This window comes from Glandiceps talaboti, chromosome 8, assembly GCF_964340395.1.
Source record: "Glandiceps talaboti chromosome 8, keGlaTala1.1, whole genome shotgun sequence".
Classification (NCBI taxonomy): domain Eukaryota; kingdom Metazoa; phylum Hemichordata; class Enteropneusta; family Spengelidae; genus Glandiceps; species Glandiceps talaboti.
In genome coordinates, this window is record NC_135556.1 from 5,808,386 (window position 1) to 5,834,610 (window position 26,225).

At 35.1% G+C, this 26,225-nt stretch overlaps 1 protein-coding gene across 1 annotated transcript in view; it reads left to right on the forward strand.

The window, feature by feature from the left end:
- LOC144438752 (protein furry homolog-like) overlaps positions 1–26,225 on the forward strand; it is a 79,044-nt gene that overhangs the window by 23,905 nt on the left and 28,914 nt on the right. The window contains exons 4-25 of the mRNA XM_078127908.1: positions 4,323–4,474; positions 6,706–6,736; positions 7,120–7,250; positions 8,045–8,052; positions 8,862–9,196; positions 9,921–10,121; positions 11,372–11,665; positions 13,570–13,874; positions 14,579–14,719; positions 15,287–15,479; positions 15,974–16,141; positions 16,541–16,630; positions 17,409–17,686; positions 19,427–19,591; positions 20,148–20,324; positions 20,980–21,129; positions 21,675–21,847; positions 22,425–22,582; positions 23,123–23,233; positions 23,704–23,858; positions 24,606–24,871; positions 25,440–25,696. Of these exons, the coding sequence (XP_077984034.1) occupies positions 4,323–4,474; positions 6,706–6,736; positions 7,120–7,250; positions 8,045–8,052; positions 8,862–9,196; positions 9,921–10,121; positions 11,372–11,665; positions 13,570–13,874; positions 14,579–14,719; positions 15,287–15,479; positions 15,974–16,141; positions 16,541–16,630; positions 17,409–17,686; positions 19,427–19,591; positions 20,148–20,324; positions 20,980–21,129; positions 21,675–21,847; positions 22,425–22,582; positions 23,123–23,233; positions 23,704–23,858; positions 24,606–24,871; positions 25,440–25,696 (3,939 nt within the window). The remainder of the gene's footprint in view (positions 1–4,322; positions 4,475–6,705; positions 6,737–7,119; positions 7,251–8,044; positions 8,053–8,861; positions 9,197–9,920; positions 10,122–11,371; positions 11,666–13,569; positions 13,875–14,578; positions 14,720–15,286; positions 15,480–15,973; positions 16,142–16,540; positions 16,631–17,408; positions 17,687–19,426; positions 19,592–20,147; positions 20,325–20,979; positions 21,130–21,674; positions 21,848–22,424; positions 22,583–23,122; positions 23,234–23,703; positions 23,859–24,605; positions 24,872–25,439; positions 25,697–26,225) is intronic.

Here is a 26,225-nt window from a genome sequence, read left to right on the forward strand (position 1 = left end):
AGGATTATAAATGGTGTAATGTGAATGATTTAACCTTATGTACTTGTAGAGGTTGGATTGGCCTGTGTGCTTCTTGGGGAGTTGAAGTATAATATAGGGACAACAGCCACTCTAAAAGTTCTTGTCAGGGGTAATAATTGTAAAGCACTTAAAAGCACAGAGTGGGAAAACGCTATATAAAACCAAACATTTATTTTTATTAAGTCACATTAATGATAATACTGATAACCTGAAGACAGTGTTAAGAAATATTCCAACATGTCTCCACTAAATGTCCATTATAACATAAACGGTGATTATATCCCACATAGCAACAGGTTGCAGACACTTTGCCTTCATTTATTTGTCCACACGATAAAAGTCTGTGTAATTTATACTTCATGAATTTATTTTCAAAAGATAGAAAAATATTTAGATTCAGATAATAGCTTCAGTTGAGGCCTGTATATTGTCTTATTAAATTTTTGAAAGCTTGCATAATGATATGATTGATTACAATTATATTTCATTGTATTATGTACTTAAGGCAAATATGCTGATTTTATTATCGAATATGTAAATAACGAAAAAAGATAGATAGATGTTTTGTAGCTATCAGTGTGAGAACATAGTCTGCTGTTAATTGCCAGCTGCATTCTGTCTGACATTACACGATGCCAAGTACACTGTTACGATTAAATTCAGAAATGAAAAACAGTTGGCTGGCAGAATTATAGGAAAAGTTGACCCAGAACAACAGATTAATCCTATGTAATCTCCATGGCTCCATTGGTAAGATAACACTAAATTGAGAACATGGGATTGAAACCCTAGCCTTTTAAATATCATGCTAAAATACCCCATGCTCAAAGAGTGATGTAAATATCAGATTTGTTTATGCGTTTGATTGACATGAGAAGTGAAAGTCATTGTTCAGAGATATTAAAAGGACATGGGCCAAGTTGAGAAAGTGCCATGTATTTGTGTAAATTTGAAATATTTTCTATAAAATTCATCTTGTGTCTATTCTTGTTGATTTGTATCCTGAGATGAATATTACTATTAGTAAAGTACCCATAACATCGACATTCTTATACCTGGGCAGTTTGTCTAAGATCAGTGACATCATTACCAGTAGCAAGATTTGGGTACACCTAAAAATTACTCATCAAACCATTTCAATATTTATTCAGGTTGTGTAAATGCCATGCTACAGATCCGGGATCTCACCATTTGTGACTCAGATCAGTCAACACAGTACATGTAGCATGTGTACAAACTGTAATTCTACTAACACATGAAATTGAATTTGAAATAACACAGGAAAATATTCAGATCTTGTCCATGTCCCTCAATGAATGTATTGTCATGTTCACTGCATCTTACATGTAGTCATCATACACATATATACATATATATTAGTCAGTGCTTTGATAATTATGAATGATAGGTTTAGTGTAGACTTTGATATTTTATACAAAATTGAAATTGATAATGCTGGTCCAGTGAAACTTACATTTTTTGTATATTGCAACCCTTGGGCATGAATATAGACATTACCATGCACAGCACCTACATTGTACTGGCCATATGATTATTTCCTGGACAAGACAAACCCTCATAAAATCTGACAGTGTTTGAAAGACTAATTCTTTTGGCATTGTAATAGTTGCAGTAAAATGATCCTGATATAGTATCCATGGCATGGAAGTCGTAAAAATTATTCAGACTGAATGTTCAGTTTATTCTTGAATTAAAAAGTCATTTGTAGAGAGGTGAATGACCATCGTGATGGTTATAGACCTGTATCTTTGATATTTAGATGTTTTTCCACAATATTTTTCTTCGTTTAGACAAGGAAAATATGAGTGACCTAAGGGGCCTTTGTCACAACTCGCCTAGTGACTTGTAGTGACAACCCTTAAGACACGAATATTTTCCCGCTGAATGAAAAAAAATATTGGCGAATAACATAATTATACCAGTGCCAGTAATAGCAAAGAAAAATATTGGCAAATAACATAATTATATCAGTGCCAGTAATAGCAAAGAAAATTCAGGGAAAGTAAAGGCAATTTTGAAGAATTTGACTCATATTTTGAATACATCAAATCGTAGACACATGTTGTCATGACGTAGAACGAGCAGAGTATATATTCCATATATTTTTTGTTGAATCTGGCTTCTGCATGGTATAATATGCATTATTCATTCAGTATACCATATATGTATAATGATATTTTTATCTGACATTTGAGAAAGATACTGTAGATGCAAGTTATCATTATCTATTGATATTGTATTTTGTTGTCTATTGGGTAGGCTAAAACTGCTGTACTTTGACAAATGAATAGAGAAATGAATCAGAAAATGGAAGCCTGGCATTCACAATAGTGAAATGAGAATGTTAGTGTTGACATCAAGAAACTAAAAACAATTTGACTAATTAACTGTGTATTGTTACCTACTGGGTATACTAAAATGTCTAGGCTTTGGCAACTGAATGCATTCACAGTAATGAAATGAGAATGTCGGTGTCTGCAGTGACTGTGAGGAATAAAAACAAATTGATTAGCTGAGAGGTAATACATTATATTGGCGTCAGCTTATGTGACAGCTCAGACATTAAATCTATATTCCAAAGGTACATCATGTCTCGTGTTTTAAAAAAAAACCTGCGATTTTGGTTGACAAAGATCGTATGTGATAATTCAAGTGTAAGTGTCATCTTGTTGTATTAGTATCGTTTTGCGTTGTTTTACATTCAGTCTGGTAATGATTGATTGAATCAGACACAGTGTGTGACAGGCGCCACAAGGATGATGTCATCTGTACCGTGTGGTTTAATTGAATGAATTACATTATATATGCAGGAAGTTTCAACCATTGTGTTGCATGAATGTGTGTTCTTAGAAATGAAGCCCTGGCAAGCCATTGCATTATTAGCAAGACAGTGTTCCACAAAAATAGTCATTTGGTATATATGAAATTATGAAATTTTGTTTATAGTTGTGACTTTGTCATCAGTATTATGTAAGTCTTGTCAAATGACTAATTACATAATCCTTACGTTTTTGTATAAAATATAGTGCTGTAGCCAGAATAATTTTACCTATTCCTTTACAGAGAGTTGGGATGGATAGGGTAAGATGGATAGGTACATGTAGGGATTTACATACATACATGTACATATGTACATTTGTACCTCTTCGTTCCAGATGGTCAGGATTGATAGGAGAGGGTGGATACATGTGGGTAGAGATTTACCTTATCAATAGTGGAGGAATAGGGTGGATGGGGGGGGGGGGGGGTAGATATGTCAGGATTTACCTTTCCTTAGATAGGGTTGGGATGAAAGATAGGGTTGGGATGAATAGGAGAGGGTAGATACTGTAGGTAGAGATTTACACCTTTTCCATCCAGAGGGTTGGGATGGATAGGGGAAGGTGGATAGGTAGGGATGGGGATGGTGATGAGATGTTAGTATTTCTGTCAATATGTGCCTGTATATACACATGGAGCATGTAGCATGGTTGTTTTATCATAGTGATTTTGTATTGCAATAAACAGTCATACTAAATAACTTCTACCTTTCCCTAGCTTAGCTGTACATAATAATAATAATGTTGGGTTCTTATATAGCGCTTTCCCACTCCGTGCTCAAAGCGCTTTACAATTATTACCCCTGGCTCGGATCAGAACGGCACGACGGCCCGTTAGTCTTCCTCAACTCCCCGAGCCTTCACATTGCAACCTACATCCTACCAGGTCCCCAATTATACAGCTGGGTTGACTGAGGCACAGTCATGGTTCAAATTTTGCCCAAGGACTTTAGCCACTCAGAAACAAACAGCAGGCAGCGACGAGGCTCGAACCTGCAACCTGTAGCTTCCAAGCCGGTCACGCTAACCATTCACCCATCATGACTCCATGATGTACATAATTATACCAACCCACAAAAATAATGTCTCAACATTAGTATATCTAAGAGTTGCTTCTTGGCAACACATTTTGAGAATTTCATTGAATTAAACAAATTGAATATAAACCTGAATTATATTTCTTTTTGAAGGAATAAAAAGTAATATTTCAACTGAATTGTATACCAGGTGTGGGAAAACGGAGATATCTCCTAAAATTTGTACATCCTTAATTCTTGTAATAATGACATCATGGTAAAAAGTTTGGTAGAGTTTACTTATTTTTGACACAGCGTATTAAACACAAAAAATATTACAAACGAAATAGAGGAATAAAATATGAAATGTTCATTTGTAACTGTGAATCCATCAACGCTTATTCTCACAAATAATGTTTGTATAAATTTATGTTTTTTTACATAGTTACTGAGTTCACTGGGTTCAGTGGCTGAGCACTGTCTGCCATCCTTGCTTAAATGTCTATTTGAATGGTATGACATTCAGAATGGAGAAATTGCACAGGAAGAACGTCAGAAGACATCCGTCAAAACCACTACAGCAGCAGCTGGCAAAGGGTAAGTCCAATATTGAAAGGGACTGAAAGGCAAAGGTGGATAAAAACAGGGAAAAAAAAGCATTGATCTCTGTATAAGTCAAGGTATCTTTTGTAATCTTACGTTGTTGTCAAGTAGTGGAGGAAATGTTATAAATTGATTATAGTAGATTTTAGTTATAGTAGGTTTTTTAAAGTTAATCCGTACACTGTACATTTCTATTTTTCCTGCGTCATCTTGTATCTCCTTTACATATGTTGTCTTCCCATCTCAATCAATACAGATTACACTGTAGTATTGAATTTTCCTTATATGATGTAAGATTTTCCTTCCAAATGTTATATTCCCACACACCTCAGAGCTTAATTATTGGGAAGAGCCTTTATGCTGTTTTCATACATACAATGTACCTTGTACTGTGCAACAAAATGTCAGGGTTGCTAGGATATTGTTTAAGATGTAGAATTTGATCTAATTAAGTGAAAAAAATGTATTCAGGTATAGTAAACATTGTTTACTGTCGGGATCTCTACATCATTACATGTATGTTGTTTTCATAAACATGTGCTGTACTTGGAAAACATATCATGGTACTGTTTTCTAGGCAAAATATGGTAAAAATAAATAAAGGAAAAATTCAGAAAAAGGTGAAATGACAGCACCTGTATGTTGTTTTCATACAATACTGTACCTTGTACAATGTAGTGGTACTATACAACAGTATATCATGGCATGTTGAATACATTTATGAAAAAAAGTGAAATGTTAAAAAAAAGATGGAAGATGAAAAAACCCCTGAATTTAACCTTTAACCTTAACATTGTGTACTGTAAGGGATGTGTATTTGTCTGACACAGAGACAGACAGAGAAAACATGTATAGGTCTCAGTCTGTATATTTATAGTTAAATAGTCAGATGGCAATATATACACAATTTAGAATAGCAGCTTTGACATTTGTACCAAGTGAAAATAGTCCCCCCCCTCCCCGCAACACATTCCTCTTTCTGCCAGGAGGTATTTGTCCATACACACTAAAACTACAAGTCTAGGAAAACAGGAATTATTAATCTTACAGAAAGGTTTAAATCAGCCCCTAGCCTATACACAAAATGCAGTGTTTCTGTTGAGGTTGGAGAACCCCAGTAACAGAAAGGTGAATATGGTAAAAACTAGCATAGTTTCCAATACATTGTACCACAGTTTTGGTGGGGAACTCTAGTAAAATGATAGGGGATCTCAGGTAAATGATAGGGGAACTCTAGTAAAATGATAGGGGATCTCAGGTAAATGATAGGGGAACTCAGGTAGATTTTACCTGCTTACTGCCCTTAACAAAAAACACTGAAACATCTGTCAGTATTTAAAACAAATATGTTGAACTGAAGGATAGTTTTTGTGTCAGCCTTAAGTTATTCGTATGATTTATTGTGGCTGTTAACACAGTATGGTTTCTTCATTTGATAGCATTCCTGACATTGTAGTCTTGTTTTATTGAGTTCAAAATATATATAGTACCATAAATGTGGTATGCATCATAAAAAAATTAATAACTCAAACTGAAGAAGACATGGCAAATACAAGTTATTGTGTAATGTAAAGTTGTCTATGTCCATATTGTATGTTTACTGAATTGCCAATGAATTTTGTAAGTTTGAAAAGAAAATGTGCTATGTGAGGATGCCCCTGATTTAGAAGCGATATCAGATGCATAGCAGTTCTAAGGCCTGTCAACAATGTGAGGGTAAATAAAGGTTGTTACCATAGTTCTAGAAAACCCCTCAAAAATTACTTATCATAAGGAGAATCACCCGGAGGTACATGTGTATAAGAATCATTGTTATAAATGGTTACAATGACTGGTTAGAAATCTACAACTTGTTGGTTTGAGCCTTGTTGCTGTCAGTTGTGTCTAAATGGCTAAAATCCTTGGGTAAGATTTGATTCATGACTGTGTCCCAGTCAACACAAATGTATAATTGGGGACCTGGTAGGATAGATGTTGCAATGGGAATACTTTAATCCTCTGCACTTACAGAGGCTGCAATGGATTGTATGCTCCCGGGGTTTGGAAAGTATAAAGGGCCATTGTGCCACTATAGGTCCATACCAGGGGTAATAATTGTAAAGCACTTTGCACACATTGCTGAAAGTGATATTTAAAAACTAACATTATCTTGGTTATCGATTAACATGAGATTTCTTATATAGATGATATGAAATTATTGAAAATCTATTTCATTTTGTTTACAGTGAAAAGGACTACTTGTATGAAAGAAGAGATGTAAGTATTTGGTATGACAGTACCAGTTTATAAATTTTTCCATGTTGTAAATTTAATGCCAGTTTGTTTTGTGAAAATTTAATTTTATTTGTATTTATTTAAACTGTATTTAAAGTTGGTGATAAACCAAACTGATCAGCTGGTTTGCTAAATGCTAGTCTTACCCAGGGCACTCTAAAAAGACAACAAAAGCAGGACATGATAACAAACACTGAGATGTAACTACAAAACATTTATAGTATTTCACTTATATCCTCTGCAAAATAATTGATAGAGAATTTATTACAAAAGATATACTGTTAGTCTTGATTGGTGTGGATATTGTAGAAATTTACTGACTGACGTCAATTTTATCTGATATATTTTGTATTTTTATTTTCCAGCTATCTGTGGATTTCTTGTTTTGTTTGGTGCTGATTGAGGTCTTAAAGAAATTATCCCGACATCCAGTGTCAGACCCCCTGATAACTCACATAGAGAACATTGCCATGAAACACTTCAGACACAGGGATGGGTAAGTTAAACTCTTTATTTGCCGACATTCAGTGTCAGACCCCCTCCCCCCCCCCCCCCCCCCCATCCCGATAACTCACACATTGCCATGAAACACTTCAGACACAGAGATGAGTAAGTTAAATTCTTTATATGCAGACATCCAGTGTCCAACATTGAGCATACAGTATACAGTGACCTGTCGTGGACTCTTTCACCTGAAATATGCATATCACTCTTTCAACCAACATGCTCAAAAACACATCTAGTAGCTAGTTGGGTTGAGGAAGTGTTTTGTGAGTAGGGTTTGAGGAAAAGTTACCCCATTTTAGACCAAAAACCATAAGCATACAGTATAGGTGAGACCTGTCTTGGACTCTGTAATATGCATAACCCTTTTCAGACCAACATGCTCAAAAAAACATACCCGAAATGATGGTATGTCTGTGTGTTGTCAAATATGTTTAGTATTCCTCTCCCATTTATATCCCAAACTAGTAAGAGATATATTACTATAGTTAATCTTTTGTCATCGGCTACGGTCTAACGACGCATTTGTCTGAAATGGTCCACACTGATCAGTGATGTGTACTTACCCCAGTAGTAGATACAGATTTACTGTATGTATAGATCTCTAGATAAAGTCATGTCAAGCAAACAATCACTGTCTGCTTAATATAACATGTCTAGTCATCTCATATTATATATGTGTGTGTATGTGTGTACAGAGGTAAAGTATCGACATATGAGATAGTTCACCCTAAATGTAGGGTAATTACAGGTACTTGATTCTAGGCTAATTACATGTGGACCTAGATACATGGGCAAGTTGTATCCAAAGAGAAAAAAATAACAATCATGATAACTTGTGTACGCTAGACAGAATGGTAGCAGATTTCAATTAAATTTCCTCAGAAGTGATTTCTTACTGACATTGTTGGAGAGGAACATTTTACTGTAGTACATGTCTGTATGTAAAACTAAAATATGATGGGGATATTCTCCACAGTGATTTTCTTCATGAAATAAATTTTTCATATCATTTCCTATAATTTATGAAGGCCCCATGTTGAATGTCACACTTGATGAAAATTAATATTTCTTCAGCATTAACCCATGTTAAGTGTAACATCTGATGGAAATTGATTTTTCTCAGCGTTTCTTAAACTGTACAGTGTATATTTATAAATGTTAAATGTCAAACTTGCATTTCTTAACCCATGTTAACTAACATTTGATTAAAATTGATTTTTCGTGTCATTTCTAACACTTTACAGTAAATAAAGGCTTTTGCTTATGTCAGGCTTGATGAAAATTTAATGTATGCAGTACTTTTTGATACTCATCTTGTCATTTGATGAAAATTAATTTTACCTACATTTTGATAATATTCTAGATGCAATGATAAGGATCGTATCATGTAGAGTCCATAGGTAGATTAAAGTGTATACAAGAGACAATTTAACGGAACATTTTGGGGGTATTTTCCTAAATATATATAATAATATATCTGAAATGTTTGCTGTTCTGGAGCACATTATTGTATTAGCAGACCTACAATTGTTCAGAATATTCACAAATTAAGCTAATTATTTTGTTCAATTACTGTTGAATTTTTGCAGCATCCAAGCAGGTCCCAATGCCGGTAACATACACATCATAGCCGACTTGTATGCTGAGGTTATTGGTGTGCTTGCACAGACGCGCTACCAGTCTATCGAGAAGAAATTCATTCACCAGCTGAAAGAAATCCGCTCAGAACCCCAAAATGTGAACACTACACAAAGCATCATTAGTCTTATTATGGGGATGAAGTTTTACCGTGTTGTCATGTTTCCAGTGGAGGACTTCGAGGCATCCTTTCAGATGCTAAATCATTGTGCTCAGTATTTTCTTGAAGTGAAAGACAAAGATATAAAGCATGCACTGGCAGGATTATTGGTGGAAATACTTGTACCAGTAGCAGCTGTGAGTATTGTCATTATGAAATCATTCCTTGTTTTGATACTATTACATACAAACTTTGCACAAATGTGAGACATACGTTGTATTACATACAAACTTTGCACAAATGTGAGACATACATTGTATTACATACAAACTTTGGACAAATGTGAGACATGCATTGTATTACATACAAACTTTGGACAGATGTGAGACATACGTTGTATTACATACAAACTTTGCACAAATGTGAGACATACATTGTATTACATACAAACTTTGCACAAATCTGAGACATGCATTGTATTACATACAAACTTTGCACAAATGTGAGACATACATTGTATTACATACAAACTTTGCACAAATGTGAGACATACATTGTATTACATACAAACTTTGCACAGATGTGAGACATGCATTGTATTACATGCAAACTTTACACAAATGTGAGACATACATTGTATTACATGCAAACTTTACACAAATGTGAGACATGCATTGTATTACATACAAACTTTGGACAAATGTGAGACATACATTGTATTATATACAAACTTTGGACAGATGTGAGACATACGTTGTATTACATACAAACTTTGCACAAATGTGAGACATACATATATAAATTGTATGATGTGTTTAAGTATATTCAAAGTAGAATATTGCAGGAACCTTTTAACTTTGAATAGAATTAGTGTATTGGACTGTGCATAATGTATCTACACACCATTTTATATATCCATAGGCTGTCAAGAATGAAGTCAACATACCAGTACTGAAGAACTTTGTTGAGAAGCTCTACCCAACGACGTATGAACAGTGCCAGAAGAAAAAACATGCCCTGGCATTCTTTCCACTCATTACGTGTCTACTATGTGTTAGTCAGAAACATTTCTTTCTCAGTAATTGGCATAATTTCCTCAACATGTGCTTATCACACTTGAAGGTAAGACCTATAAATATTGTTACTGTACACTGTTGGCCAAGATTTCAATCCCAGGTTCTTGAAGTTGCAGTAACGGATCTTATCAGTGAAGCAGCCATAAGCGTTACGTCATTCTTTTGTTCTGAATCAACTTTATATAGCTTTGCCAGACGACTGTTTTTCACACCTAAATTTTAATTCTGATTTTGCTTCTGAAATCTCAGAAGCCTGGTTAAAAAACATTAAAAGTTGAATTCTGTTGTATACGTACATTGTAGTTATATATTTATATGACTTTTTTTTTCGGAGGGGGGGGGGGGGGGGGGTGTAAAATTGTCAATCTTCTCAATGTATGTTGCTTAGATTAATGTAAATGAGGACAAAAAATCTCCACAAGTAATGATATGAAATTAGTTGGGTTTTTTTTCTTCAGAATTTTGATTCTGATAAAATCTACTTAAAAAATCTACTCAAAACAACTTAAGTTTGAACTTTAAACTTGTTTCTGATAAAATCTACTCAAAACACTTTATTGAGTCTCTAGACTTTTAAATGGAAGAATTGAAAAAAGAGGTTTCTAAGCTTTTGACAAAATGTCAGCATCAGTAACAATTAAAACCAAGACATCATAGACAATTACTGTCTGGAGACTTGGTTGTGTAACCAGTGTACAGACAATAGATATTGTAACAACATTTATCTGTACACCACTCTTTCTGTACACATGTTATCCACATGAAGTGACTAGAATGAGATTTCCACACTATCAGCATGTAACTTATTGTTATGTTGACAAAGTTCAGGGGTCAACAAGAGAGAACAATACACTATTGTTTCTCTGGTACTTGACCTTTGACCTTTGAAAACTTATTTGAAGGGCCGTATTATACAGCACAATTGTTCTCTTCAGACAGTTTGAATGTTGCCATAGCAACAAAACCAAATGGAAGGTGTTACTTTGGCCATTAATTCCTGTGATCATAAAATATTTGCGAATAACAATGAACTCTAACAACTTGTTCAAACCAGACTTATCATTGCTTGTAAGGGTCATTATGTGTTTTAGATCTAAAAAACAATCAAAGCTGAAAGTCGACATAAAAAACAAAGTTCAAGAAACCGACATATTCAGATATTAACCTGTTTATATAACCAAAAAGTCCAGACAACCAAACAGTATTCCAACACTTTAATAATCGGTGTTCAGATCACTTCAGATACCTCAAAATTTACACATTTTCCGTGTCATGTTTATTTTTTATTTACGATAGCATCGGGATGCCAAGATGTCAAGAGTTGCGTTGGAATCTCTGTACAGACTTCTATGGGTGTACATGATTCGTATTAAATGTGAGAGTAACACTACAACCCAGTCTAGACTACAAAGCATTGTCAATAGTCTATTTCCTAAAGGATCCAGAAATGTGGTGCCTAGAGACACTCCTTTGAATATTTTTGTGAAAATCATACAGTTTATTGCCCAAGAAAAGCTGGACTTTGCATTGAAGGATGTAGTGTTTGATCTACTTGGGGTGAACAGCAAGACAAAGTTTCTGTTTCCAGAGGTAAGTTTTGCAAGCTTCATTTCATCATTAACTATTATGATAAAATATTCATTTTCTGGTGTACATCAGTGCACTAGGACATTACAGTGCTGGCAAACTAAGTGTGTCATTGTTCTGTAAACATAGACAAATGTTATGTTTGCGTAAACAACAAACAACAGTTGCTTCAGTGATTAATGTACATGTAATGTAATGTGTAATGTAATGCAATGCAGTGTAATGCAATGCAGTGTAATGTAATGTAACGCAACGCAGTGCAGTGTAATGTAATGTGTAATGTAATGTATTGTAATGTAAATGTAATGGTGTTATGTAATGTAGTTCTTCAGTGATTAATGTACATTTACTGTAATGTGTAATGCAATGCAATGCAATGCGGCGTAGCGTAATGTAATGTGTAATGCAGTGCAGTGTAATGTCATGTGTAATGTAATGCAGTGTAGTGTGTAATGTAATGCAACGCAGCGTAATGTAATATAATGCGATGTAATGTAATGCAGTGCAGTGTAATGTAATGTAATGCAGTGCAGTGTAATGCAGTGTAATGCAATACAGTGTAATGTAATGTGTAATGCAATGCAGTGTAGCATAATGTAATGTGTTATGTAGTGTAATGTAATGTAATGTAATGCAATGCAATTAGATGTAAGGTAATGTAAGGTAATGTAATGCAAATTAATGTAATGTAGTGTAATATAATGTAATGTAATGTAATGTAATGTAATGTAATGTCAACATCAACTTGATAATAAACTCACATAAGGTGCCTTCTACCATTGAAACAGCTGTGGTTTCTTTGTACAATGAAGGCAAAAAAGTTTTGTACATCTACTAAAGCAAAATATGACAACTAGTTTGCCAACACTGTACATGTACACCAGAAAATGAATGTTGCAAAAAGTGAAGCACTGACATACTTAGTTGAACCTCAGAACTATCTTATGTAAATACAAGATAGACATTTGATATGAGTCACCTTGATGTCACTCTAAAGCCTAGAGGTATGTCTCATCAGTCGTAATATCACTCTTAACCCCCGAGGTATGGCTGATCTTTCGTAATGTCACTCTTAGAACCTGTAGGTTGATTTCATATATAGTAAAAATTCTCACAGGGAACTGTGCTTGACTTCAAGTCATGAATAAAAGTAATTATACGAGAGAAGTCATTGCCCCCCAGGTGACTGCTGTATTTAAATAATGTTAGACTGCAGTGAATATTTCCATGCATGGCATGAGAAATACCCAGACAGAAGAACTGTTTCTGTAGTACATAAAAGGCAGGATGGACTTCCCTGCATTTGATCTGTGAATGACAGGTTCCGTGTTAACTGTATTAAATATTTCATTATCAAATGATCCTCTGACAACTGAAATCTTGGCAGCTGTTCTACATGTAATTTTATACTTAAAAGCAACCTTTTTCAAACCAGCACTGTTTCACCGTCTGACTTTTTATGTACAAATTGAAGCAGAAAATATTTTGACTGGAATTTTGCTGTAGTGTAAAATAGATTTATTGGAATCAATTTCAATGAACAGCCAATGATTTATTGTATTGAAGTGAATATGATGTGCTAAAATAGAGACCCCTCTGTAAACAGTCTAAAAATGTTCTGGGTTTGATTTGTGAAAATTGAGACCCAATTTGAAGTGTATACTATCTTGAGTTTTTATAGTATCTTGAGTTTTTATGAGTATGACAGAGTCAATTGTTCAAATCTTATTAAGATAACATGTTCATGGTAAAAGAAAGTTAAAAATAACTAACGTTGGGGGAGTAACCCTTACAAGAAGGAATCCTCACATTACTGAAAGTGTTGGAAATCTCTGATTTTATGATGTTATTAGTCCAATGTTATATTTATTGAGCTCAATGTTGTATTTGTTGTCGTCATTCTGCAGAGAATGAACATAGGACTGAGAGCCTTTCTGGTCATAGCTGACAGTTTACAACAAAAAGATGGTGAACCTCCTATGCCCTCTACGACCAGCGTACTGCCATCAGGAAATACACTTAGAGTTAAGAAGACATTCTTAAATAAGCAGCTGACAGAGGACGCAGCTAAAACTATTGGAATTGCACAGTATCATCTGAATGTGAAGAGAGCACTGGATAGTATCCTACGATCTGTAGACATGCAGGTTGGACGAGTTATGATGATGACCAACTCACAATGTGTTAACAAGGAACCCGAAGACCTGATGACGTGAGTGAACGATCCATTTTCTCTTAATTGAACAGCGCCCTCTAGTGGTATGTCAATGTAGATGGGCATAAACTTTGTCGGGGTGTTGTGTTTTGTATTGATAGTTGTATGCTTTCATCATGAGGTATCAACTTTTGTAACTTATTTTTCAATAAACATTATTATTATGTTGATGTAAATGGGTAAGCAATAAGGAGAGAACCTTCGTAAACTTTGTGTTTTAGATTCAGACAAAGAGTCATTTTGGTTCTGGTTGGTCAGTTAAACCATGCAAGGCATGATTGACAAACTAATGTGCACTATTTGTCGTAGAGGGCGTTGTATATTGCATGGGTTCAGTAATGCAACTTTCCATATTGGACACTAGAGGGCGCTATGCATTGAAACGATGTTTAGACATGAACTATGATAGATTCTGTCCGTTCAATTTAAACATTGTCTTTTTGAGAGTCAATGGCTCAGATCAGTAGAGAAAATGAAATGCTTATAAATTATGACCTTAACAAAGAGTCACCATGGCAGAATGCAACATTTATATTTGCACGGATGGTGAAATCAGAATATTGTGTCAACATGTCACTTGAAAAAAAATATCTCCAATGATCATAAGGTACAGTAAGTCATAGAACTAATGCATCCACATGATGGTAAATGAATAAATATTCCAATATCATGCATATCTGATTTTATCATTTTGATTTCAGAAATGAGAGGAAACCAAAGATAGATTTGTTTCGTACGTGTGTTGCTGCAATACCCAGACTAATACCAGATGGTATGTGTAGGCAGGACCTACTGGATTTATTGTGTAGACTGACTGTACATATGGATGAAGAATTGAGAGGGTAAGACTGGTAGAGAAAGGGGATAGGTGGTGGAGGGGAGGGGGTGGAGAAGTGGAGGGAGAACTTGGCTACTGAATTTATTGTGTAGATTTACTGTATATATGAATGAAAAATTGAGAGGGTAAGACTGGTAGAGGAAGGGGGTAGGTGGTGGAGGGGGGGGGGAGAACGTGGCTACTGAATTGACTGTCGATTTACTACATACATATGGATGAAGAATTGAGAGGGTAAGTGTTACAGAGGAAGAAAGAGCATGGTTAGAGGTGGAAGAGGGGAGGTTATTGTAGAGGAAGGGAGGGGAGAAGAGGGGTAGTTGTATACTTTCATCATGAGGTATCAGCTTTTGTTTGTGAACTGTCACATTTGTGAAAACTTTTATTTGTCTATTCATTTCTCATCTCTTCTTCAAAATGTACAAATTGCTCAAATATGTATTTCTGGTCCCAGCATCAATTTTTCCTAGTGAGTCTCTTAAGGTACATGGTTTACAACATATTAGTAGTGTTGAATGTTACATTGTGCCACTACATGTTCGTAAAATATTTTGAAATCTTGCTCCTTTTTCAGACTTGCATTTACAGCACTGCAGAATGTGATACTAGATTTACCAGAATGGAGAGAAGAAGTTCTGCATTGTTTTGTCAATTTTATTCTAAAAGAGGTACAGGATACCTTTGCAGTGTTACTAGACAGTGCTCTACGAATGTTGGTACAGTTATTGACACAGTGGAGAAGTGCTGTACAAGGAAAGGATGAAAAGGTACTAGATGCTTTTCAGTTTTTCGTACTTAAAAACTCTGAAGACTTCCAGGAGGTGCCACAATTTTTTTCTAGCCCTATCCGGCACAGCCTGGAGGGGGCTGTAGAAATGACCCATGTCCATGTGTGTGTGTTTGTCCATATATCTGTCCAGGCCATCGGTCCTTGGACCGCCATATCTCTGGCACATGCACATTGCATTATTTTTGATAGAGATGTCAATGTCTTGTTCATTCATAATTTCGGCTCAAGCACTTGTGGTCGTTTTTGTGAATGTGGATAAAAATGAAATTTTATTGTTACCTGATGTAAATGATCTTGTTCAGTATTTAACTATGTTTAATCAACTCCGTTGTTACTGTCATCGAAAGAGTATGTCTTCACAACTCTCGTTAACAAATTACCAACAACTCATATAGTCTTGAATTCAAATCGACACTTGTTACATATTGCAACAAAAGTAGTGACCTGTGTTACTTGTTTTTGTGATTACAGGAGAGATTTCGGATGAATTACGAGAGGAGTCCCCATTCCAACATTATCAACTATGTAGAAGGATTTGCCCTGGTAATATTATGCAGCTGTCGACCAGTTACACGTAAACTGAGTGTACTTATACTGAAAGAATGCAGGGCATTATATGCAGCACTGGGTTATTCAAAGGTAAGCTGTTTTAGACTGTGATTAAGTTTGACGTTGTCTGTGACACCATGTTGGACTTGGAAGTGATCTTTTTTTTTCAAGAGTCCATGAAATAATAGTAAAAGTCATTGTCAATGTTTTCATAGCTGTATCAATATTTGTAATCGACAAAACCAAACCTAGTACCAAATGATAAATTCACGGAAGAGATAGAATGTGCGAAGTGCACCCACCATCAAGTTCATCTAATCTAGAGAGAGGAAAGCTGGTAACATTACAAACGAGATCTTTGCTAAGTCACACCTTAGTATTAAAATCATTTTTTTCAAGCACTTGTGAGGCACTGATACTAACATGACTTGAAGTTGTTCTAATATTTTCTGGTTTTTTTCCTGATAAAATCACTATTTTAATTACTAGGTTGATGATGACCCAGTGATTGATGTCATTGATAAAGCCTGTCCATCAGTTGTGGAAAACTTGTTATCCTATTTACCACCATCTGAGAAGGTAAGCTACTGTATTTTGCAGTGTAGTGTTTGTTGTCCTCAATGTTATAATTGTAAGTGAGATGAGATGTCTACATTAGTCGTATACTTTTCATAATCATATACTTCGTTATCATTACTTATAAGATGTGAGTTATCATATCATTACAAATTGATGTTTGACGGCCTAAATCTCTGTCATGGCTAGTCTTTGAATTTTGTCAATGATGTTTTGCCAGACATCCTAGAATCAATCCTGTAAAAATTTCCATTTGTTACTATTGACACATTTTTTTATGTATAATACTTTCCTTTGTTGTAGTAAAATGGTGAAATAGAAATTTCCTCTGTCACCTTTTCTGACTGACATTGTGCTCATGTAAAATCAATCTGTCTTGCCAGATAACAGACATTTTGCTAACCATAAAATTAATCAACTTTACTGACAGATGTTTGGCCTGTGGGCTTGTTTGATAATTAAAACTGTCTTTTTGTCAAAAGAATTTGTTTGATTGACAGTTGTCTCATTGCCAAAGCAATTAATTTTAGTCTGATGATTGACAGTTGGCTCATTGCCAAAGCAATTAATTTTAGTCTGATGATTGACAGTTGGCTCATTGCCAAAGCAATTAACTTAGTCAGATGACTGACAGTTCACTCATTGCTAAATCAGTTAATTTTCATTGACTGACACTTTATTCATTACCAGTCTCAGAGTAGTCAACTTTGTCTGATGATTGACATCTGGCTTATTGCCAAACATGACCGTTTACTGACCCTACATTGTTTTCTTCTTCCAGGCTGTGTTTGTATCTACACCAGTCATTGACCTACAGTGGGTCATTGAGAGGTCACTGACAGTGTGGTCAGGTAATGACTATGGGAATACTTTGAATGACAGCTATGGCAAACCAGTGAATTCCATCAATAGTGCAGTCAACTTTGATGTTTGGTCATCGTGTCTAGCAGGTTTCTTGAATAATGGTCACTTACCACACTACAGCCCTGCTGCTGTTAGCCATGCCTGGCCATCAGTATTTGTAAGATTGACTCAGCTGCAATCACATATTGATCAAAAGTAAGTCACATTAAAAAAACAACCATGAAAGAATTCAATAGGGAACTTGCAATCCAGACTGAGCATGCTCAGACGCAAAGGACTATGGGATTATCTGTGGTTATCGTAATACCTAATCTGGAGCTACCGACAAAAGAACCTCCAACAATAGTCAGGGTAAACTATGAATTGACCATTCGTGGTTACAAACAATATAACAGTATTGTTTACAATACCAATTTATTAGTATTTATTATCACATTTCCCATGATGCAACATTCAACATGGCGGGTTTGCAAGTTCCCTATTCCAAAACCCACAAATCATATTTACATTTTGTTTGTGTTGAACTCAATTCTCAAAAAGGAACCAAAACAAAAGTTTGTGATAATGAGGTGTATAACTTCCCTATTTCTAAGATAAAAGGTTGCTTTGTGTATAGATGTGAACTGTTAAATGACTACTTAGCCATAGTTTCAACTGATTAGTTTAGCATTGGAAGGTAACTTGGTGAACAGATGTAGTTCCTGGCTGCTACAGGTTTGAACTTTTTCTGATGTTATTTGCACATATGTACAAGGGTTATCATGTTTAATATCATGTACACCACCAGTAGCACTGAAGTAAAGCACTTTCTGTACTCGTTTATAACATTCATATCAAGTGTAAAAGTATACTGTTTCCAATGGTTTACTTACAAGTCTAGCATGTGGCCTTTCTATTGCAGTCAATTAGCAAATGAAACAGTATACTTTTACACTTGATATAGATGCTATAAACGATTGTGGTACAAACAGAAAACGCTTTACTTTGGTGTTATGGGTTGTAATTGTGCATGGTTAAAAAAAAAAGAAAAGAAGTGGTCCCAAAAAGTAATTATCTAAAAACGCTGACATTTCAGGAATTACCTTCCTTTCAGAACTTACACTCTCACATTGGAATGATTATATATATATTGTATGTGTGTGATAGGATATTCATATCTACTCTAGTCATAATAACAATATTTTAAATTTGAATTAGTTGCTTTTTGGTGATACGTTCTAGCCCATACACTTTTCTTGGTATAAACATAGTATACCTCATAATACTATATGTTCTCCTCGTGTACTTTTGATGGAAAAACTGACATTCTGTCAGATCCTGTTAGATACTGAAGGACGAGGGATTTGATTGAAATTTTGTCTGTTTCCTAGTAAATCAAAAGTGGAAGAAGAGAAGTTGTGTATGAAAAGAATACTTTGTATGCAGTGGCTATGTTGTAGTGTAGTTGTGTTGATAATCAAGAGTTTTATATGTGTTTGTTTTTAAACTTTATATTAGCTGTTGTAGTCTATGTGAGGAATAAGTGTTTGTTTTGTACTGTATATGTATAATACATCAGTAGGTGTAATTTACCAATGATTTAGAATACAAACACACCTTTTGTATCATTGTAATTACTTTGTTGTCAGAGAAAATTTAGGTCAGTACCCAAAACTCAAAATTTCCAAACAAAACCGTTTGATCAAGTGAAGAAAGCAGTTTTAGCTATCAGATGATAGCTACCACAAATGTAAACATATAAGTAGGCGAGAATGATCGTTGTACAGTTTCTTGTAAGTTTTTAGGGATATTACGTGTCCGGAGCTAAAAATTATTGCAAAGTACAGTTACTATGATGGCTTTAGCTTGTTATACCAGATAATGAAAATACTACAAGTCCATAATTTGATAGACTTTTTTTTGTTGAAAATTTGACAAATTTGATTATAATTTTAGTAATCCAGCAGAGAGTACCACTAGACCATCACTGCGTACTAAGAAGGTTTTGAACACTGATGACGCTAACATAGCACTGTGGAAGAATTATTTGGTGTTTGCCTGCAGCTGTACTCCTTCCAGTTCTGGGATACCTATTAGACCTGTATCACCCGATATACTCAAGTAAGTGGAAAATAAAGACATGTTTGTGATATAGTAAGAATTTCAATGCCTTCATATAAAATCTATGTATTGAAAGAATACTAAGGAACCACTTGGTGTATTTTGTTCAAATAATATATAGCTTTACAATGAACTTTGCCCTCAAGCTTTCTGTTATTGGGAAGTGTCAGTGAAAGTTTATGGTTAAGTCAGAATTTATGAGATTTTACCTAAATAATTGTGTTGAAATAATAGAATTTGAAAGTGTATGTGGTTCAATTAAAATAGACCTTTACAGGGAACACTGCCCTCAAACATCATAGTTTTGCCATGATGTTGGGTGAAAATCTAATACAATGACTGTGTTTGTTATATTGTTTAGAATTATGAATTATGCAAAATAGTTATGTTACTGTATAATATCATGTACATCATGAATGTGTAGTAGTTTACAGGTGAATTATTCTAGGCTGCACCAAAAGAGGGAGCTTTACCAAAGTTTCATTCTGCTTGATTTGTGTGTATAATCTGCCATTTTCCATTTCATTGATGAGTCATTTCTGTGATGTTTCCTCAGTGCATCAACTGAAAGTATGCCATCAGAGAAAGCAGAATCCAAGACATCTGTCAATGTGACATCAGACAATGCAGGCAGTTTGTTCAAGATGATTGTACCTCTACTCAGATCTGACAATCCTGAAGTCAGAGATGCTGTAGTCAGTGGACTTGGATGGACCAATCCACACGCATTTAAGTAAGTACAAGTTGGAATTTGTTGTTTGTTATACGGAGGAGTAGCATATTGTAGTATTACATATTTGCTGAAGTACAGAGTTATTATGTTAGAGAATGCAATTACACATCACCAGTTTATGTAGACATAGTGCAGTGATGTCACTACTTTGTGTGTAAACACAGTGCGGTGATGGCAGTAGTTAATGCAGACAAAGTGCAGTGATGTCACTACTTTGTGTAGATGGCACTAGTTTATGCAAACATAGTGCAGTGATGTCATGAGTTTGTGTCGTCAATATACAATGACATCACTAGTTTGTGTAGACAACATGCAGTGATGATACTGTATTGTGTCATTACTCTGTGATGATGTAATCAGTGTATGCTGCCATTGTGCAATGGCATCAACAGTTTCTACAGCCAAAATATAATAGCAACTTACAGCAGTCTAATTAAGCCTTTATATTGGTCTGACTTTTCCTTTCCTTCTGATTGACAAATTTAATAAAAACTTATATATTGTGATCATTGCTATTGGATAGGTAGATTTATTTATGAAAATCTCAATCATTGTAAGAACACAACATTCATGATGGGCAGGAGAGAAAAAAAGGGACACTTGACAGTAAAGGAGACTGGATGTATATAGTAAATAATCCGTCTTGATTTTACAGGGATCTTGTTGATGAGATGACACCCTTTATCCGTGAAGCAATCGAAAGAAAACAAGAAAATGTTAGAAGAAAGAAGAAACGAGAAGCTTTAAGAGTACAACTTGTACATGTATTTGATTTATTAGCTGAACATGGAATCTTAAGAGAAAGGTATGTGTAGAGGTAAAACTATGTGTCAATATTTTATGAAACCTAGGATGGAAAGACCCTTGTGTGTTACATGTAGCAGTTTTGGGTAGCATTGCAGGTGATCAATGATATATTTTCAATGTAGTTAAGTTAGCTAAGATATGAAAGTTACTACATGATGTAAAGGTGTGTAGTTAACACCAAAGACATTACAGGAAGTCAGTAGGGTATGTACATTGTACTACAGTCAGTAATAATCATTGAAGCAAATGTGGTTTCTTTGCCTAAGGTATGTAGATATAATAAATTTTGTCTATCATACAGAGTAAATACCACTCTTAGATTGCTGAAACTATAAATTAGGGTTTAGTGAGGGATATTTAGTGAGTTACAGTACTATTCTACTACATTGTACATTTTGTCAACATGTATTGCCAAGCTGACTTGAGTTTTCAAGGGGCAAAAAAGCTAACTATTTTTTTTTTTACTTTGGTTCTCTCCTCTGTAATTTTTAGATAATCAACAGACTTGTGACATTGTGTACATGAACTTGTGTTTTTTTTCAGTTACTGTGGAATGATTGACAAAGAAACAGGTTGTTTAAGTGGTATCTTCGTAGATTTTGTAGAAGGAACTCGACTTGTCCTTGACAGTGAGGGAGATAAAGACAGTCCTACATTAAATGATATCAGGTTACATTTCAGTGGATTCATTCGTAAACTCATCAGAAGTGTACCAGGTAAATTTATAATGTGTTCATTCTCTGTGTTCACTTTCATCTGACCTGACTTGACCTCAGTTGATGACAGCTGTTTGTGACATCATAGAACACTCCATTGCATTATAATCACACTAACTTTTAAAAGATACAGTGTATATTCAGTGATTTAACCCTTGACCTGACCTCAGTTGACCTATCATGACAGCTGTTTGTGATGTCATAGAAGACCCTTGCTTTCTATTCATGATAAATTTTATATTATAAAATTTAAGTTTATTGATACAAGTGATTCAAACCTTGATTTGACTGATTTTTATGACCAGAGCTCACCAACACTCAAACACATTTAACAGTGCACACCAGGAAAAATTTCCATCAGTAGCTCAAATTGATCTCACTGTCGTGTAGGGAGTTGGTCAAGTGAACAGATGCTAGAAAAAAACAGACACAAATGTGCCTGGCAACAAGAACCATGCTCATGGCAACAGCAACATGATATTATCTATTGATAAGTATATTATCATGCCGTGTATGAGTCAGATATAAATGTTGGTAGTAATGTATTTCAATGCTATTGATATTTTCTTTTTCTCAGTTGAAAACCGTAAAAATTTACTGAAGCAAGACCTGCGATACAGTTTGTTTTTCCTGTGTGTCAACTGGTGTAGGAGATTTGGTGTCATGTACAACACCTTTGACAAGAATAGTAGTTATCAGGAGAAAAGCAGTGATCTGGAGATTTCTGCCTTACAGGTGAGAACAAGTGTTTGGGAATTTCTGTCAGTAAATCAAATCAAAAAAAGACATAACAGTAAGAAACGAATGCAATGTTTCCATTTCATCTACTATGGACCTTGATCATTGTGTGATTAAGTGCTGAAACATATATGGATCAAAATGTCAAAGTAACCATATTTTACTTGTCTTTTGATTCTCCCATGGAAGACATACTACACTGAAAGATTGCTTGTTTTGTTGGTTGTGTTGATACAGGTATGAAATAACTGATGAATACATGATATGTCATCTTGATAAGCACTCTTACTGTGTTATATTTAATGCAATGAAACAGAAGTCAAGTTTTGACTCAACAATTGAAAATTAACAAAGCATAGAGATTGTAATCAAATGATGTCCTTAAAATTTAGTGAAATCCTCAGTCAAGGGTAATGGTGGATGAAAGGAAAGGTCTTATATACCTCCATGTCACAAGTGTGGTTGAAAATCAAACTATTGATATGGATGTTTTTGTTGGAATACTGAAACTGTAACTTCTATTTGTCTTGATTTCAGGCCATGGCTGCACTACTAGTCTGTGGACCAGTGTTTGATAACAATGCCATCTCTCCTGAGGGATACCTGTATAACTGGTTAGATGGACTGCTGAACTTCCCTGATAATGGAGTACCGGTTAGTATGATTGTGATTATATCCAAAAACAATATCATCAGAATTGCATATGACTTTAATATAACACTGTGTTTTACAATCAATGAAGACCATACCTCAGACCATGTTTATGAACTCTGAGCACAGTAACTGTTATTACCAATGGTGAACTTCTTGTCAATCCTGCCAAACAGCAACACGTACACTATGTAGATATGTATGTATGCATGGTTGTACCCTGTATGTATGTATGTATGGATGGATGAACACACACACATGCACAGTGTCAAATACATGGTGCATATTAAACACACGTACACATTCATGCACACTCACACACACATTCGCTCAACAAAGTTTACAATTTGATGTGTTTGCATTGATCAATAAAGTCAATGGATCTTCAAGGGCATTGCATTTCAAAATGCATCCTAAACTGTTACTGTGGGTATATAAATGAGTTATTTTGGTGTGTGTATTTTCAGGTTCATCAGCTAGGCAAGGAGACAGTAGTTCTGCTACTTCAAAACAACCCTGAAGTGTCTACTGTGTTAAGTTGGGCTATTGATAGATGTTATACAGGATCCAAACAGATTGCTGATGGATGTTTTCAGGCTTTTGCTACAGTACTCAATAAAAAGTAAGTAAGATATTTAGACATAATTATTGCACTCTCTGTGCTATTAGAAGTATGCACTGTGAAAATAAAAAAATCATCGAACTTTATAATATAAAAAAAAGAAAGAATTAAACTCATATGTAAAACTAATGCTAACATCAATTTACCCAAAAGTGAAATAAGTGACAGTGATTCCTGTCGTAAATTTCATTGAAATGGAGAAAGTAGATACAAAAAAGAGCTCCATAAAAAAATGATAGGATCTGGTGAAATAGTTCGGAAAAGTGTTCAGGAGTGAAAAATTCAAAAGGCAAAGAGAGTTAGTATTTGATTGTCGATGGATTCATACAGCTTCATGTTGGATTGGCCTGTGTGAGTGATAATAGACAGATGTAACAACATTTCAAGATCCATGTCAGTGTAGGATTGAAATTTTGAGAGAAAACCAGTTGTCCTGCAGAGCTATAGAAAAACTTGATCAAGAACAAAACGGTAAAAAAAACCCAACAACACCAGAGTGATCTAGTGTAATCCCAATGGCACTACTGTTAACATAGGAGCTGATGTAAGATTTGAGTTTGAAAAACAGTTGTCTAGCTGAGCTTTAAAAAAAAGTTAGTACCTAACAATAGAAAGATCCCATAATCTTTATTGCTTCACTGATAAAATAACTCGTTTGACAAGAATAGTAGTTATCAGGAGAAAAGCAGTGATCTGCAAGAACCTGGGATTGAATCATAGGCCTTTAATTATTTTGTTTATTTACAGGGATTATCCATGTGAGTTAATTCCCATGCTGTGTGTAACACTCTTCAAGACAGCTGACCCATGTAAAGAAATTAAAGACACTGCCCTAAGACTTCTACAAGTACTTGATCAAAGGTTCTTTGGTATGGAAGACGGTGTAGGCACACCATTGAGTCAGTCTAGTCGGACTGCCCTCACACTGTCACCAACGTATGGCAAAGTACACACAGTGTTGTCTGAAGAACTAGCCAAGCTGCATCCAGAATTAACCATTGCTGTCTTTTCAGGTTGGTGAATGCTTAAAGATCTGTAACTTAACATAGTGAATAGTGTAACACAATATGAAGTGATACTAAAAGTGATATAAATTGAATTTCAAACTTGTTTCTGTGATAACTCCATTAGGTTTCATTATCACAGTTATTTTGTAAACATTAACCAAGATGAAACATGTACGTGTTGGGTGCAGAAAACAAAATGATGCCCTCTAGAGTCCAATTGCTGTGTTGCTTTTGTTTTTGTCCATGCCGTAAGAAGTGTTTTTAAACTTTCATCATCATTCTGGCTATCATCAAGAGGGTGTTCAGTATTCAGGAGAATTTACCTTATAGTATTTTGTACAGGGACTACAATGACATACTTCACACTTTGTTTTGATGTACTTTGTACAGCATATTTGCCAAGGTTGGGGAATCCCTGTAACAGAAAGGGGGAAAGGGGTAAAAGATGCATAGCTTCCCATACAATCTACCATTATTATGTTTGGGAACCCCGGTACAATTATGTGGGAACCCCGGTAGATTTTACCTGCTTTAGCACCCTTAACAAAAACGCTTGTATATTGTTTTGTGACAGAAATGACTGAAAGATTTGAATCGGCCCCACAACATGTGAGACAGGAAATCTTGGAGTGTCTGTTGCCATGGTTATCTAACATTGAACTGGTTGACCACAACACCTCACACCGTGACCTTCCTAAACGAACCGCGACCAAAGAAGACAAAGAAATGTGCAATGCTGAGTTTGAAAAATGTCCATTACGAGGAGAAGGTTGGGGGTCACAGGAAGCTACAAATATTGTACTTAATAATCTCTTCTATATCACTGTAGAGGTCAGTCAATTATTTGTACATTTTGACTTGTTTTTATCTTTTCCATCTTAAATATACTGGTGGTACTGGTGAGTTTTTACTACGGTATGTCTCGGAGTAGGGGCCAAATCATAAAAGCTAAGGGGTCAACCAGCTGTCGAGCAGCAGTTATGTATCGCCACTAAAATGTGTTAAAATGCAGATATACTGTAGCTGTACACATCATATAGTACAGTAATTCCAATCAAATTGATTTTTAGGTCCACACCCTAAAATCAGTGCCCCCAATGTGATCACAATTTCAACCTGTTACTGTACTTTGTATGGATGACATTGACCTCACATTAACATGTACACTGCCTAATTATTGATATTGTGACAATTTTCAGTGAATATATTGATTTTTCTTTGATGAGATGTTAGTAAGTTATGATAGAACAGGTCTGTATAATGGAAATAGTTTTGTGTTTTGTAAAAAAAAAGCATCCCTAGAGGAATAATTAGAAAGTATTAAGTGTTAGTTTCAAAACAATTTGATGATATTGATTTC